Raw genomic sequence first — 17,835 nt, 5'->3', positions numbered from 1 at the left:
GACCCCTGCTGTTGATGAGGAGGGAACTGCTCCAGCCCCATCAGTTAACCATGATCCATTTAGGATAAGGCTTATCGGTGGACCATTAACATCCTTAATTTGCCTAAGGGAACTTTCTGCTAGACAGTAAGGAAGTACTTTATTGACTACTTTCTGAATATCTGGGTATCGACGTTTATCTTGCATTTTAATCTGTATGGTCTTGAGACAGAGGCTGCATCATCCTCTGTATTTGGAAAGCACCTTACACTCTTGGGTGCTGCTACAGTACATATTAACTAGCCATAATTTCTGTAGCATGCCATATAATAAACAACTGATAAGCTCCAACAATTAGTTAAGCATAATGGACCTCCATCCCTTTACACCTACCAGCTTCTGTAACACACGCTGTGAAGTTTCCTAATCTATATATTTTAACTTGCCATTAAAATCACACATTGAACGTCAGTTACTGAAACTGCTACTAAATGTAGTCAGTTTTATGTTTTTTAAAGATTTGTAGACATTACTTGCACTTCATAATTTCTGTAGGGAAAAAGGGAATCATTTCAACAATATTTCAACTGGGAACTCTGTACTAATTTCTTCATTTCTATCAGCAAACTTCCATCAGCTTCCTGATTTTTACATTCAGAAGCAAATTAAAACTAACCTGCCATATATTTATGACCTCATTTCTCTTTTTAGAGATTACCTATTTTCTGTTTTTGTCTCTAGAAAGGTATTTTAAGAATCTTCTATTGTTAGTCAACCTGTCTCCTGCAATTTGAGATCATTTATTTTGCTCTTAATTATCCCTTAATTTTGCTTTGTCTGCTTATTTACTTTTCCAATACTGTTACCTAGGTTTCATCATAATCAGAGTGTTTTGTGACTTTAAAATAGCTTTTGCTGCCCTTTTGTCAGGATTACCTTTAAAACAGAACAAATTCCACATGCAGTCTTGCCAGCTGTTACTGCTCACTTTTGTGCAATACGTTACTTCCATTATTACAGTAAACTCTTTGTTATCCAGCATTCTAATACCCAGCACTCTCCAGTAACTGGCATTTTAACTATAAGTACATTTTAGTTATGTTTCCCATAAGCACAGTATAGTGAAAGTAAATAGAAATAAATACAGCAAATACAGTGTAAGTTTACAGTGTGCAATACTGCTGCTGTTGGTAAATAAAGTACTCTGCATACAGTTTTGTTTACTTCTTAGTATCTAATCTTCTCTTTCTTTAGTGTTATGCACTGCTAGGTATACCTCTCTACTATCCAGAACATTTGAGCATCCAGCAACTTCCCAGTCCCAGGGCTTCCAGATATGAAAGAGTTTACTGTATAAACAAAGGCATTTGCATGTTCACCCAAAGTCAAAATCATCATTTTATTTTCACCGTCTTAAGTCAAATACAATTATCACATCAGTTGATCCTAGATGCTCCCAAACCTGAGCCTCTCTACTGTATTAGTGATGATTACTTTCAACAGGGCATCTGTCATGCAAAATGTATGCCAAAGAGATGTAATGTACTGTGTCTACCATCATATTCCCATTCTTAGTTTTATGCAGTTCCCGCAAAACAAGACTTAAGCAATGCCAATACTGTTTCATCAAACTCTGGCCTTTTTTAGTAACTATCGACTACAAAAAAGACAGACCTGATCTGTGTTTTTCAATTGCTAAATAACATACAGCTATCACTTCAACCTGCTGAAAAGCAGACTTCTCTGCTGGATGTTTACTAAGGCTACATCCACATAGCAACCTAAATTTGAAATTAACTGCACAAATTGCATAGCTTATTTCAAGTGTAGTTTGAAATAGGCTAATTTCACATTTGGCATTGTTGAAACAGACTATTTCAAGATCTGAAGAAGGGGGTCTGCCTCACGAAAGCGCATCACCTAATAAATTATTTTGTTAGTCTTGAAGTGCTACATGAGTGCTTGTTTGTTTTGTGAAGATATAGACTAACATGGCTACCTCTCTGTGACTGCACTATTTTGAGGCATCCCTTGCCCCTCCAGCAATGAGGAGTACAAGGATTTTGACAGTGTGCCTACCATTTCAAAAACGGTTTGACACACACACATCATTTTGAAAGACATGGAGTAGCTATTTTGGGATATCTCTGGTATCCCGAAATAGCTCTGCAGTGTAGACGTAGCCTGAGAGATTAAGGTACCTCTGTCTACTTGTTTGGTAAAGTAAGTTTGTTTCTATTTTCAATCCCTAAATATTCCTCACCTAATTTTGTTTAAAAAAAAAAAAATTAAAAACGAACAACCTGATTAATTGTTAAACCACTAGCTGGAAAAATTCTGTTATGTAGTTTTCTATAACTTTGGTTTACATTTCTTCTACCAATCTCCTTCAGCCCTGGTGGAATATACAGGCACTGTACACAATTCCGAAGTCTTATGTCCTTTCCACCCATCATCTAAATGAAAAAAGATGCTTTGTTGCCTTAAACAGTGTGGTGTTAATATCTGGAGCAAAAACAAACCACCAGAGCAGGTGGCGGATGTACATCTTTTGATTTCCTTTTGTCTGCCAAAAACTCCCTTTTCTGCTTACCCAAAATGTTCCTGTTGGCAACGACATCTAGGTTTTAAAAGCAACATTTAGCAAACAGTACCTGTGCTTTCATCTCATATAGACATGGAAGCACAATACAAGAATGGACATCTGGCCATTAGTTGGAGACACACAACATGAAATATGCCGTATGTTAAACAACCTTTTAATAAATTTACTCTCACAAATCTGTCAGCACAACATGCACATTTTAATTAGTGGTGCACATACAAAGCAAGCCACTTAAGCAAAACTGAAACTGCCAGGCAATGATCTGTTACCTTTCCCTTAAGGTTAAGGTAAACAGAACTTGAGACATGTTGAATAGTTACCTATGCATTGTACCAAGATATTACAGTTAGGAAGTAAAATGGTAGAATTTCCACTTCGTGGTTCATTATCCCTATTCAGAAGCTACCGTGGTATTAGGGATGTATTGCAACTTCATATGCTGTTTCAGAAATGAACTACAATAGGACTTGGGCCAGATCCACAGCTGGTGTAAATGGAGCTGCATTGATTTACACAGGTGAGGACCTGTGTTCTTATTTAATAAGATGAAAAGGGAATTTGTATGAAAGGGTGCTGGTGCTTCCCTCACCCAAATGAGCTTAACAAAAAAAGCTACCTGAAAACATACGCATAAATACCATAGTGCAACTCACCACACTTTTACCCAAATGTGCTGGATATTATGGAAAAGTAAGGGTATAGTGACAGGTTAAATCCATATATTTTAAAGTTAACTTTCTTACCTTTTTTACTAATCCAATTTTCATTTTTGATCATTCATATTGCATTTACTGCTTGCATTTCATTTGTCTTAGCCTCAGACCATCAGAACACAGTTGTTAGTTAACCTGCCTACATGCAGTACCTAATCAGTTTCACTTTTCAGGATTTCATTCACATGAAAAATGGTGCAATGTCTTAGCTGCAACACTGCAGAGGACATACTCAATGGAAAATAAAATCTCTTCCTTAAAATACAAAAATGGAAATATTTCTCGATGTTCATTCAACTATATAGCCAACAGTTTTATTTTTAGTGCTACTCATCAAATACTCAGCAAGAATCAAAGAGATCTGATGCACCAGATGTACAGATGACAGAAGCATATCCTCCACTGAATGGATTCAAATTCTCCTTCTTGTGATTTCAACTGAAGTCATGGTTTGTAGTGCATACAAACACACCTAACTTTTACCAGTTGAAAAAAGTTTAGATTATATTCATTAAACTAAAAAGCTTCATTAGAGAGGCACGAAAGGGATCTCTTCTTCCAGTGACTTGAGGGCAACAAATGCAAATCTTGACAAAAGATGACAAAAACCTACTCAATGGGTATGTCTACACTTTCAGTTGGAGACATAATTCCCAGCATGAGGAGACATAACACACCACCAGCTGGAAGTAGTGTCATACCCAGTGTTGTGATGTCGAACTCTGGGGTGGGGTTTAGTATGCAAAAAGCTTTAATTAGAGTTCAGGAAAAAAAAAAGAGCACTAACACAAAAAAGCTTTAATTAGAGCTCAGAAAAAAAAGAGCGTACTTACAGGGCAATTTGCAGAAACTGTATAAAATTCAGCTGCTGAAAACAAGATGCCAGTTAGCCACACAAATCCCATTTGCATATTTCACCAAGGTGTTGTAGGATGCTTGCTTTGATCATAAACAAAACAAAGACATGGACAGAATACTGTCTTGATTTTAAAAAGCCATGAAAAAAGAAGTGAACGTTTGACCCCACTGACGAAAAGAGCAAAGTTCCCATTGGCTTAATTGAGCTGGGTTTTCACCCGACATCTTTAGGTTAATATGCACTTCTTATAGTAGTATTCTTTTTTAACGTCTGCATTGTTTTAGTACTTCTGTAGGGTGCTGGATTGGCAGTCCTAGAGAATGAGATTATCCATGAGGAAGAATACCACCACAAATGGCAGAGCAATTAAATTTCCTCTGCTGCCTGCCAGTGCTGTTTAGCACTGCCGTGGAACGGGGACATGTCTCAGAACTGAAAGGGGAATGTAGTCTTGTGTGTATTTCAGTCCGTGGCCTCTTTGCCAGAATTGACAGCAAGGCACCAGGGCTAATATCAGTTACGAAGCTAGAGTGGCATGGGTTTCTGATGCCCGGGAAACTGAACTGAAATGATGTGACACAACCATCAGATGTTCACAAGTTGCAGTCACTGCTGACCTAGATAGGATGTGACCTGGGTGAACAGTGTTTAAGAGGAAATTAACTCCCTCATTTAAAAGTATTTAGTTTGATTCCATGCTACCCAATAACTCTGTGCTCCTTCCTCTGCTCCATGAATTGAGTTTGCATTAGCATATACTTACTCTGATCTGTAGTTGGCATTGCACTTACCTGCGTAGGTGCTTCTGGTGGCATGGGTGATGGTGATTTGGACTGGAAAGCATCCTGAGACATGAATCCAGAATCGTGGGACGACACGCTTGACAGTCTCATGGGCGCCTGCTGAGGCAGATTGGAGCTGCGATAGCGATAGTGTGAACTGGGTGAATGAGAGTGTGAGCCACTTGACCGGGAATCACTACTGTTAACGCTGTTCAGACTGCTGTGAGAAACAAAAGGAAGAGAGAAAGGAAAGGGGAGAGGAAAAGACAAGAGGGAGGAATGGAAAGAGACCAATGCAGTACAATTAACACTCTACTAGTCTAGCAACAGGCAGCATAAACCGGAAAAGAAATGTTGACACCTTGGTAAAAAAATCATAAGCAGCTGCAAGTATCCTTGGTGATGAGAGAGAGAAAATGGCATTCTGCATCACTGTGTGTTCTCTACTCATCAGGGGCCAGGCTGACACCCTTACTCAACTGAGCAGTAAAAGCTGCACAATCTGACCACAGGGATGTTATTTGCCCAGCTTGGAGAGACAGAAAAACACTCACTGAATCTCTCTCACTTTCCCTCTCTGGGATTTTACAGAGCACCAGTCACCAAGCAGGTAGGGTCCATTAGTGTCCCTATTTGCCACTCAACAGAGAGAATCCAATTTAATATTACCTCCACCTCAAATATATTAAATTCAATGTAAGTTGCTAAATTTTTAAAGGTAGACTCCAGTAGCACAACTGTAAAGCACCAACCCGCATCCAAACCCCTGCATCTGATTGCACAAAGAAGGTAAGCAGGTAGAGAAACAGAGAAGCAGTTTTTGGAAGTGGCTTTGAATCTGCAATCTTATCTCAAGTTCTCTAGATCATCTACTGAAGGTTTCACTGCATATAAAAGATTCCTGCTATGAAACTGCAAACTGAAAGCACGTAAGGGAAAGCTATACTGAAGGTATTTATGAATTTTAATTAAGTCTCAGAGGAAAGGGACTTAAAGATCTAAACTATTAACTGGGGGAAAACCCCAGAAATATCATGGACTTCTGAAAAGTCCTCAGAGGGGTAACCACATTAGTTTGTATCCATAAAAACAAGGAGTCCTGTAGCTCCTAGAGACTAGCAGATTTATTAGGGCATAAGCCATCTGATAAAGCAGATTTTACCCATGAAAGCTTATGCCTTGATAAATCCATCTCTGAGGTGCTACATGACTCCTTGTTGTTTTTACTGGGTTCTGAATAACCCAAACAGACTGTTTTCAAAATTGCAATACATTTACATTGCATCAATTATTTACCAGCCACACAGTGTGTGCTTCTGAAGGGCTTTTTTAGCATTACGATAACATACTACAGGCAATAAGTACAGGAAATAACTGCTTAGCCTGGTAAGCTCTGCCCTCATCGTACAAACAGAAAAGACACCCACCCAGCTGCACGCTGACTCGACGTCCACAAAATAATTTTTCTATTTAAAAATTTCACATTGAAGTGTGAGATTAGGACAAAGATGGAAAGGGCTGTGTTGCATTAGCCAGCCACACACAACCCTGCTGCTACACCATCTTATCACTTGAGAAAATAAAAAGCTGTCTAGGAATACACAATATATTTTCAGCCATTTTCATTTATAATTTCAGGATATTGCATTTTTAAGCCTGTGGTCACTACAGTGTGTGCACACAGTCAATTTTACACATGCATACAGAGACAGCTGGACACATAAGTGAAAAAAGTGCAATTTTGCTTGGTCTGCCATGCTACAGGTTAAGTTAAACTCATACAAAGGAGCCTACGATCCAGTTGATTCGTAAGGCAAACCAAAAAGTTAACTATTAAATGCTACAAAGGTATCAGAGAAGGATATACAATGGGCATTCATCCTTCTTTTTTTTAAAAAAAGGAGGAGGATAATTATTTAGACACCAAAGCACAGGGGCAACATGCGAATAAACTGTTTTACTGGAAGAAAACAGTTTCACAAAGGCAGCAGAGACAGGATCCAACTATTCCAAAACATATATTAGGACAGAGCTGGACAGCATTAAACAGTTTTGTATTTCACAGAAAAGCATTTCGACTTAATATACAAAAAAGTAATTGACAAGTTCACAGTTCCCTTTCATGCAATTTTACCTAATAGTCAACTACGACTACTGCATGAGCATTTCTTTAGCTAAATCATCACAACAAAGTCTATGCTAGCAAACAGGGCAGCTGTGAGCGAACCATCAGAGCTCAGCTTGGTTAGCACAGTTTGCCCTTTCATCTGCAATGCATTAAGCTGACATGAATCAAACCTATCTTTAGCCGTCCGTCTCCTTACATTCAAAGATGTTTACTCCTGCCCCTCATTTTTTATGTTCTATCACACACTCAAGTGGATAATGACTAGTAGGTATTGATAGCTCATTATTATACAAAGTACAGGCACAAATATACAACAGAGCCCGGACTGTATTTTCTCAAAATTAGATTAAAATGACATTTCACCAATTTGCTTACCTGCAAACGCTAGATTTTCTGGACATGGTGGTACTGGGAGAGGATGGAGGCGTTTGATATGACCAGCTGTAATCAGAACCTTTCAAATCTAGAATCACCTGATGAAAATAAAATTGATCATATTAAATGCTTTTTAAAAGCCATATTTTTCCCTCAAGAAAACATCCCATGCATGCAAAAAGCTGTGCACTGTTACAGGACTTACAAACCTACTGATATTTTAATATTGATCTACATTTTGTGATCACCAAATTCATGCTTTATGTTTTTTGTGTGTGTTTAGTTCAGGATGATGAGCACTAACCATTCAGTTTCACTTTTGGGTCCTGGTGCAATAGACCAAGGCCCCAGTATTTGGGTTCCGAACATAAAAGGGAAAGTTCAGATTTATACAAAATAATTTTTAAAAGGATTTCACTTAGTTATAGGTAGAAATTTTAAAAATGTCAACCATCAGACCATGATCATGCAAATGGATGCCATGGCGTAGACTCATCCAATTAAATGTATCCAATTGTCCTTTACACTGCTGAATCAGTGAAATGGAGTCAGGGTGAATGAGACCTGGACTCAGTAAGATTACACAAGTATTTGTGGAATCAGTACCTAAGGTCTTGTTTACGCCACAAAGTTTTTTCAGCAAAAGTGATGCTGTTTTAACTAAAACTGCTGTGGTATGTGCATCAGCTCCTTGCGCAGGCAGAGAGCACATCCACATTAGCCATTCTGACACTGACACAGAGCAGTGCATTGTGGGAGCTATCCCCTTATGTAACTAGCCACAGGGTGCTTTGGGGAGAGTTTGAAAGGGGTGGGATAGCACAGATCAAAACAACAAGCATAGCGATCAGGACAGTCATTGTGGGATACAGAAGGAAACCAATTCTGGGACATAAATAGCAGTGTCTACACTGGCTCTTTGTCACCTTAACATTGCCACAAAAGGCTTCACACCTCTCAAGAAGGTGGTTTTATTTTGCTGACAATACAGCAGAACTTTGCTGCCAAAAGTAGCTTCGTAGTGTGTACACGTCCCCTATTTTGTCCAAGAAAGGAGGCTTTCGTAAATAAAACATAATGGAGACTAGGCCTAAAGTCTAAATTTAGGTTCTTCGTTATACCTTTAAGGAAAGTCGTGGGTGATAAGAGTGTAAAACTCAAACAAAAGGCTGAGAATTACCTATCCAAAACACTTCCGCTGTTGGCAAAGACATTCAAAGGCATTTTAAGAGAGACTGGCAAGCACATACACTGAATTCCACAGGAACTAGGCACTTAACTCGCTTATCTTCTTTTGAAGTGTCCAGCCTAAATTATTACTGTAACTACCTTAAGATGTGTTTCTGCATTTGTTTTTACAGTTTTATATAAAACAGATGCTTTTCAAGATACAAAAGACGCTTATACCAGTTCTTAGTTTGCAATTGCCAAAGGTGGTGGAAGATGGAGCAGCTTAATAACTGCAGCCAACAATAAACTTACAGTGGAGTCTAAATACAGAAAATAAAACATTTCTCCTTGAAAGAGCACCCCCTCTTTGAAGCTCCACTGGGTTACTGGCCAGCACCAAATGTTGAAAATGATTTGTCAACAGCACTTTCCACGTACTCTTTTTTGGAGCATAGCTGGTTGTTTTTCTGCTACATTCAAAGTGACAATTTGTGTTGGTCTTTGCCAGACTTCGGGAAATAATGGATGATTTACTTGATGTATCGTGTTGGAAAAACACTCTATGTGTTAAAAGTGGAAAAGGTACCTTGCTGAATCTAAGCACCTACAAAAATATATTCAAATAATTTTTACCATTTGGAGTTAATAAACATTTCTAATAAGCAGCAATCTCCCTTTCCCCTACCCACACCCTGAAAACTGCCTTTTCTGTGGAAAAAGAACTAACTTGTTCACTTGATGATGGCAATTTGTGAGGATCCATAGTGAGGTTTTTCAGGTCATCTGATATGGTCTGTAGATGAGTTATTTCTCCTAGCATTGATATTTCTTCTTCCTGAAGAGATTAAGAACATAACAGTAACGCTTACAATATTACTGGATTTAAAAAAACTGACATATATAGGTCCCAATGAGCAACATTTATCACTTTTTCTGCGTACAGCTATGTCAATCAGTTACGTGCTCATGTCTTTGTCCATGAGATTATCACCTCCCATGGGAAAGTACTGGAAAGTTCAATCTAAAAGGTTTAAGAACTAGAACCACACTGAAGCAATTCTGTGCCTCATGCTCAGTAAGCTGTCTGTCTCACCCACAAGATGCAGAAATCTGAGCAAACTTTCAGAAAGATCTCTGCAAACAGCTCCAGCCTTCTCTGCATTTGGAATAGGAATCAGAACTCCTAAGTGCACTCAATGTTCCATCTTAGGAATCTTACCTATGAAACTAAGTCACAATGGTTGCACTTAATTTTTTTTGCTGTCTTCTCAGTTTAGATAAAGTCATTACAAAAATTTGTGATTCAGACTGCCACAGAATTATGCCAAGGGCTGGTTTTGTCATGACGGTTTCAGGAACATGACAAATTCCCACAGCAACTGCCTCAGTTACTGTGGCAATTTTATCCAGTGTCTGCTGCTATTCACTTCTTATTGCTTAGGCTGTGGTTCTACTTAGGGGTGATGCCTTTTAGAAGCTAGCATCAAGAACATATCGCATATGCATTGACAGCCAAATATTCACAAGTACACAAGTCTTCCCCAATTACATAAAATTCCATCCCTGGGCTTCTAGCAAAATGAGCTTAAGAAAGTATACTAAAACCACTCAAATGGGTTGAAAAGGGACTGCAAAGCTATCACAAAAGCGTACTGGAGCAAACTGGACTTTGTCAGATAATCATGTATATATTTTGGGGAGCTGGAAGTGGGGAGGAGAGAAAGGTCATGGAATACATGAATCCATGCATTCCATGAAGGGAAAAGGAGGAAGGATACTTCTTAAAAATCCCATTTTAAAAGACACGGGGGCAGAATCTGAAAAGTTTATTCAGAACTTTTATTACTAATTACTTTACCTCACACTTATGTTCACCTGACCAGGCTGTGAATTTTAAGAACTTGAAATAAAAGACTTACTATCACAGGCCATAGCATCGAGACAAAAGTACAGAATCGACTGCGTTCTTCAATGAGGGCCTTTCTAACAGCCTGCTTCTCAGTTTCTTCAAGCAGCAAGTATTTATCGTTGACATCTTGTAATGCACTGTCCAACTGGGGCTGGATGTCTCCTCTCCCTGTCCGTGGAAAAGAATCGTAAGTAGGTTCTGTCTGAACTACAAGCTTACATGGAAGGAACTCCCTATTTTCAGTGAGTATCATTGCCTCATTGGCTGACAAAGGCAATGTGACACTAGTCAGCATTATCTGTAATTAGAACATATTATATTAATTGATCATTTTACCATAATTTCCTTTTCATCTGGAAGAAAAATGCACCCCTCTCGATTCAAATGAGGTCCCATTAAGTTAGAAAAAGCAGATCCTGGTTTGCATTTCACATGGAGAGGGTAAAATGGCTGTATTAAGCAAATCTTATTAAAAACCCTCCTCCACAGTGGTTAATAATCATTGCCGACAGGAGCTTGGAAAGTGCCAATGACAACTGACATCTCCCTCCTCTATGAGCCCCCAGCTAGTTCCTAGTTCCCTTTGTGTTTGATAAAACCACAGAAGATTCATATACTAGTGATGCTCCCAAGGATCAAATGACAACAGATGCTAATTACTGAAGTTGGAACACTGAAATCTACTGAAATCAAAAGTGTTCCTCATTCTATTAAGGTCAAAGCTTATGTGTAAGTCCAACAGCTTTTATATTTTTTTTTATCTACTAAAAGTACCCCCCCCCCAAAAAAAAAAAAAAAAAGCTATTTGTCAGACCTCTAGCTAGCTGGTTGCAAAAAACTTCCTATGCTGAAGCTTGCTGCCACACCAAGGCTACGTCTACACGTGCAGCCAACATTGAAATAGTCTATTTCGATGAATAATGTCTACACGTCCTCCAGGGCCAGCAACGTCGATGTTCAACTTCGACGTTGCTCAGCCCAACATCGAAATAGGCGCAGCGAGGGAACGTCTACACGTCAAAGTAGCACACATCGAAATAGGGATGCCAGGCACAGCTGCAGACAGGGTCACAGGGCAGACTCAACAGCAAGCCGCTCCCTTAAAGGGCCCCTCCCAGACACAGTTGCACTAAACAACACAAGATCCACAGAGCTGACAACTGGTTGCAGACCCTGTGCCTGCAGCATAGATCCCCAGCTGCCGCAGAAGCAGCCAGAAGCCCTGGGCTAAGGGCTGCTGCCCACGGTGACCATAGAGCCCCGCAGGGGCTGGAGAGAGAGCATCTCTCAACCCCCCCAGCTGATGGCCGCCATGGAGGACCCAGCAATTTCGACGTTGCGGGACGCGGATCGTCTACACGGTCCCTACTTCGACGTTGAACGTCGAAGTAGGGCGCTATTCCTATCTCCTCATGAGGTTAGCGACTTCGACGTCTCGCCGCCTAACGTCGAAGTTGGTGCCGCTACTTCGAAGTAGCGTGCACGTGTAGACGCAGCTTAAGTATAATATCAAGTTTCATCCTAAAACAAGTTACCCCCATATATTCTGTTCACCACGCCAGAAGTATGGATTTGTAATGAAAATCAGCATAAGCTAGAGCATTACTAATACACAGTTACAGCTACAAAACTTTTCAGCACAACTTATTAGGTTCTGTAATATTTTAGACTCAGAAACATATGTTTACCCTAAGAATTAATAAATATGTCTTCTCTGAAAACTTAATATACTTTGTATATTTGTATTACCAGCAGTGAGGAATACCAAGGACTGTTTGTATGTTATATTTATGTTTATTTATAACAGTGAAGCTTTCTTATACCCCTGTATTCACTGCACTGATACCACCACTAATTTTTACATCCCTCTAAAATGCTTGGCAAAGACTATATCCAGACACGATAGCTGTTGGTTAGCGTGTTTGGGTATGTAGTTGCTCTGGTCCACTAGAGGGTGTACAATGGGGGTCAGCAACCTTTCCAAGGCAGAGTGCTAAAATTTGACCTTCTGACCTCTGTACGGTCCAAGTGTCAGTGATACTTTTTAAAGTCACTAATAGTCCTACTGATAACAGCTTCATTCATAAATAAAGATGGAGAACTTTGGCACCCCCAGGCTCACCTTGTTGCAACCTTCATTACAGCAGAGGTGGGGAACCCTCCCCCAGTCCACAGCTTACCTGGATCCAGACCCCAAGGCTCCCCTTCCCATCATTCAGCCTGTGCCTGGTTGAGGGTATGGAGCCTGAGCCTTGTGGACTGATCCAGGCGAGCCGGGGCTGTATCTACCCCATGAGCTTTGCTGGGGGCTGGGGCAGGAAGTGGCTTTGCTGCCACTGCCGCTGTCTGTGCCTCTGCTGCCTCCTCTCCTCTTCCCCCCTCCACTGGCTGGGAGAATGACAGTGTAGTGCTGCCTGGAGAGGGGCTTCCCCTGCTGTTCTGACAGACAGGAATTCCTGCCCATCAGAGCAGTGGGGGGCGCAGTCTCCGGGAACGTGGGAGAAAACAGTCTCCAGAGCGCTTCTCTCCCTGCTGATGTTCCCCCTGCTGGGGAAGGAGGCAGCAACAACACTGCAGGAAGATAAGCGCCCTCCCCTTCACCCAGCCTGCTCCTGCCCCCTCCCCGACCACTCCACTCTACTCCTACATCCCCTCCAACCCAGATACATCCCTCCACCCCCTGCTCCCGCCCAGACCCCCACCCTCAGCCTGTTCCTACACCTTCCCTCACACCCAGACACCTCACCTCCAGCCCACCCCTTAAACCCCCCACCTACTGCTGCACCTTATCTCCCACACAAATCCCCAAACCCTAGCCCATTCCTGTCCCCTCCCTCCCGGCCAGAACCCGCCCACCCACCCCCAGCCTGCTCCTGCCCCCTCCCTCCCGGCCAGAACCCGCCCACCCACCCCCAGCCTGCTCCTGCCCCCTCCCTCCCGGCCAGAACCCGCCCGCCCACCCCCAGCCTGCTCCTGCCCCCTCCCTCCCGGCCAGAACCCGCCCACCCACCCCCAGCCTGCTCCTGCCCCCTCCCTCCCGGCCAGAACCCACACGCCCACCCCCAGCCTGCTCCTGCCCCCTCCCTCCCGGCCAGAACCCACACGCCCACCCCCAGCCTGCTCCTGCCCCCACCCTCCCGGCCAGAACCCACCCACCCACCCACCCCCAGCCTGCTCCTGCCCCCTCCCTCCCGGCCAAAACCCACACTCCCACCCCCAGCCTGCTCCTGCCCCCTCCCTCCCGGCCAGAACCCACACGCCCACCCCCAGGCTGCTCCTGCCCCCTCCCTCCCGGCCAAAACCCACACTCCCACCCCCAGCCTGCTCCTGCCCCCTCCCTCCCGGCCAGAACCCACACTCCCACCCCCAGCCTGCTCCTGCCCCCTCCCTCCCGGCCAAAACCCACACGCCCACCCCCAGCCTGCTCCTGCCCCCTCCCTCCCGGCCAGAACCCACACGCCCACCCCCAGCCTGCTCCTGCCCCCTCCCTCCCGGCCAAAACCCACACTCCCACCCCCAGCCTGCTCCTGCCCCCTCCCTCCCGGCCAGAACCCACACTCCCACCCCCAGCCTGCTCCTGCCCCCTCCCTCCCGGCCAAAACCCACACGCCCACCCCCAGCCTGCTCCTGCCCCCTCCCTCCCGGCCAAAACCCACACGCCCACCCCCAGCCTGCTCCTGCCCCCTCCCTCCCGGCCAGAACCCACCCACCCACCCCCAGCCTGCTCCTGCCCCCACCCTCCCGGCCAGAACCCACCCACCCACCCCCAGCCCACAGGGGAGGGGGAGAGAAACCAGTCAAGATGCTGCATTCCTGTGGCAGGTTCTTTGGAACTCCACAGGAGGGGCTCCAGTCCCGGCTCTGCACTGAGGCAGGGTCCTACAGGTGGGGGGCCTGTGCAGCAGGGCTCCAGCCCCACATTAAACAGGGGTTCGGGGGGGGGGCACTCCAGCCCCATCCCTGAGCCATGGCAGGGCCTGGCCTCAGCCCTGTCCTCTGGCTCCCTCATGTGCTGCATGGGTGGTGGGGGAGGGAGAGAGACTGAGCTCCTGCCACATGCCATTTAAAATTGGCTCGTGTGCCAACAGTGGCATGGGTGCTGGGGGCTGCCAGCTCCTAGTGTACAAACCCTTGGGGCAGCGGTGACTGAACGGGCAGAAAGTGGGCGCCAATCAGTTGTCCCCATCTCCCATTGGCTGGCTTAGGCATCTCCCTGGCTAGCATGCTGGCTTTCATATACCCTTCTCTTAAGCACCGATCTCTCCAAAGCCGGTACTGAATGACAGACACGTTGGTCGCTGGGTTCCAGGGTTTCATCCCCGTTGGACAGCAGAGGAGCTGTGACGCCAGCATGTTCAGGGACAGCAGAGTGCATATGGCATTTTGAACAATCGAGTATTTTGATGAGCACGTAGAATTGAGAATTTGCAACATAAACCTTTAGCACACAACACATCTACTCCCTCAAACTGATTTGTAACAATAAGCTACCAAAATACACGTATCTCATGCAAATCCAACCAAAGCCATAGGCACAGAGACAATGTTTACTGGGGTCCTGGGCACAAAACATTTGGGCCCCCACCACTCCCTCACCATGAGGCCCTGCCCCCTACTCCTCCTCATTCTCCTCACCATGAGGCCCTGCCCCCTACTGGAGCTGGACTGTGATGAGCACTTCCCAGGGGCAACGTTCAGAGCCATGGATGCTCCACTTCAACCTGCTGTGAGCAGTGTAAGGAGGGGAGGGGACAGAGAGAGGCTGGAGCTCCTCTTGGGCACGCCAGCCACTGTCCAGAGCAAGTGAAGGCATCAGGTCTCCCCACAATGGCTTGGTGCCCCCGGACAGCTCTTACCACAGCTTCAAACACGTCCATTCTGGCTAGGATAGCCCCCCTTTTTATGCTCTGCTCTGGACATCCTGGCATTTTTGGCAAAACTGGGCCTCTCTCCAGTTGCTCTTGCCAACTGATCATCAGTGTGTGTGTGTTGGGGGGTGGGCATTGTGCAAGTGGCTCACACCAGCCCCGTGGGGTGGGAAGCAGTATTTGAGGAAAGGGCTATGGCTCCGCAGGGGAGGACTGTGGCTCAGAGCAGCTCTGCACTGGGGAGGCTTGGGCTATCTCTGCATAACAAGCAATGAGGATAAAATTGAAAAAATCCATTTTTTAAAAAATGTATCCTTAAATCAAATTTTTAAAATGAAATTATAGTTTATTTTTAACCAACTAACTTATTTAAAACTTAATTGGAAATCATGAGAATGTATCAAACTTATTATGGGACAATTATTTGTGGGACGATTCGCATAACTGGAGCACGGTCATGGAAGGTTATAAACTGTTTATAAGGACAGACGGGAGAAAAGGAGGAGGATTTGCGCTCTGTGGGAGGGAGCAGTGTGATTGCTCAGAGCTCCAGTATGAGGAAGGAGAAAATCCAGTTGAGCATCTTTGGGTTAAGCTTAGAGGTGGAAGTACCAGAGGCGATGCTGTAGTTGGTGTCTGCTCTAGACTGCCAGATCAGGGAGAGGAGATAGATGAGGCTTTCTTCAGGCAGCTAAGTGAAGCTTCCAAATCACAGGCCCTGGTTCTCATGGGAGACTTTAATCATCTGGACATTTGTTGGGAGACCAATACCGCAGCACACAGACAATCTAGGAAGTTTTTGGAGAATGTTGGGGATAACTTCTTGGTACAAGTGCTGAAGGAACCGACCAGGGGCCATGCATAACTTGATCTGCTGTTCACAAACAGGGAAGAACCAGTAGAAGAAATAGAAGTGGGAGGGAACCTCGGCTGCAGCAACCATGAGATCGTAGATTTCATTATCCGGACAAAGGTAAGAAAGGTGAGCAGTAACATACAGACTGTTGATTTCAGAAGAGCAGACTCTGACTCCCTGACAGAATGGATGAGCAGAATCCCTTGGGAAACGAAGATGAAGGGGAAAAGAGCTGAAGAGAACTGGCAGTATTTTAAAGAAATCTTACTGAAGGCACAGGAACAAACACTCCCACTGCATAGTAAGAAATGCAAACATGGTAGGCAACCAGCTTGGCTTAACAGGGAAATCCTTAGTCAGCTTAAATTCAAAAAGGATGCATACAAGAACTGGAAATGTGGACAGTTGACTAAGGAGGAGTATAAACATACGGCTGGAGAATGCTGGGCAGTAATCAGAAAAGCAAAAGCACAATTGGAACTGCAGCTGGCAAGGGATGTGAAGAGTAACAAGAAGGGTTTCTACAGGCATGTGAACAATAAACAGGTTATCAGAGAAGGCGTGAGGCCATTACTGGATGAGGGAGGTAACCTAGTGACAGATGTTGCAGGAAAAGCTGAAGTACTCAATGCTTTTTTTGCCTCAGTCTTCACGGACCAAGTCAACTTCCACATGACGGTCCTAGACAATGCAGTATGGGAAGGTGGGGGGCAACCATCTGTGGGGAAGGAACAAGTTCTGAGCTATTTAGAAAAACTAGATGTGCACAAGTCCATGGGTCTGGATTTAATGCACCCCCGAGTACTGAGGGAATTGGCAGAGGTCATTGCTGAACCTTTGGCCATTATCCTTGAAGACTCTTGGAGATCAGGGGAGATACCGGATGACTGGACGAAGGCAAATGTAGTGCCCATCTTTAAAAAAGGAAAGAAGGACAATCCAGGGAACTATAGACCCATCAGCCTTACCTCAATCCTTGGGAAAATAATGGAGGGAATCCTCAAGGAATCCATTTTGGAGCACTTGGAAGAGGGGAAAGTGATCAAAAGTAGCCAACGTGGATTCACCAAGGGCAAGTCCTGCCTGACCAATCTGATTAGCTTCTATGACAAGGTAACAAGCTCTGTGGACATGGGGGAGTCAGTGGATGTGATATACCTTGACTTCAGCAAGGCTTTTGATACAGTCTCCCACAACATTCTTGTCCATAAGTTAAGGAAATATGGATTGGCTCCTTGGACTATAAGATCGACAGAAAGCTGGCTTGATGGTTGGGCCCAACGGGTAGTGGTCGATGGCTCAATATCTGGATGGCGGTCTGCTTCAAGCGGAGAGCCGCAAGGCTTGGTTCTGGGGCCGGTGTTATTCAACATCTTTATTAATGACCTGGATGGGGGACTGGATTGCACCCTCAGCAAGTTTGCGGATGACACAAAACTAGGGGGAGAGATAGATTCGATGGAGGGTAGAGAGAATCCAGAGGGACCTGGATAAATTGGAGGACCGGACCAAAAGAAATCTGATGTGGTTCAATAAGGAGAAGTGTAAAGTCCTGCACTTGTGGCAGAAGAATCCCAAGCATTGTTACAGG

The 17,835-nt window shown here is 44.1% G+C and overlaps 1 protein-coding gene across 10 annotated transcripts in view; it reads right to left on the bottom strand.

Moving 5' to 3' along the window:
- The window catches only part of MTSS1 (MTSS I-BAR domain containing 1), a 189,742-nt gene that overhangs the window by 10,004 nt on the left and 161,903 nt on the right, over positions 1 to 17,835 (bottom strand). For 7 of the 10 annotated variants that reach the window (XM_074986673.1, XM_074986672.1, XM_074986674.1 and 4 more), the window contains 4 exons: positions 10,531 to 10,688; positions 9,339 to 9,446; positions 7,442 to 7,539; positions 4,948 to 5,158 (listed from right to left, as the gene is read on the bottom strand). In XM_074986673.1, the coding sequence (XP_074842774.1) occupies positions 4,948 to 5,158; positions 7,442 to 7,539; positions 9,339 to 9,446; positions 10,531 to 10,688 (575 nt within the window). The remainder of the gene's footprint in view (positions 1 to 4,947; positions 5,159 to 7,441; positions 7,540 to 9,338; positions 9,447 to 10,530; positions 10,689 to 17,835) is intronic. The other 3 variants (XM_074986675.1, XM_074986677.1, XM_074986681.1) reach the window with 1 other exon arrangement.

This window comes from Carettochelys insculpta, chromosome 2, assembly GCF_033958435.1.
Source record: "Carettochelys insculpta isolate YL-2023 chromosome 2, ASM3395843v1, whole genome shotgun sequence".
Lineage (NCBI taxonomy): Eukaryota > Metazoa > Chordata > Testudines > Carettochelyidae > Carettochelys > Carettochelys insculpta.
The sequence above is the reverse complement of the archived record's forward strand: the minus strand, read 5'-3'. Positions and strand labels throughout refer to the sequence as shown.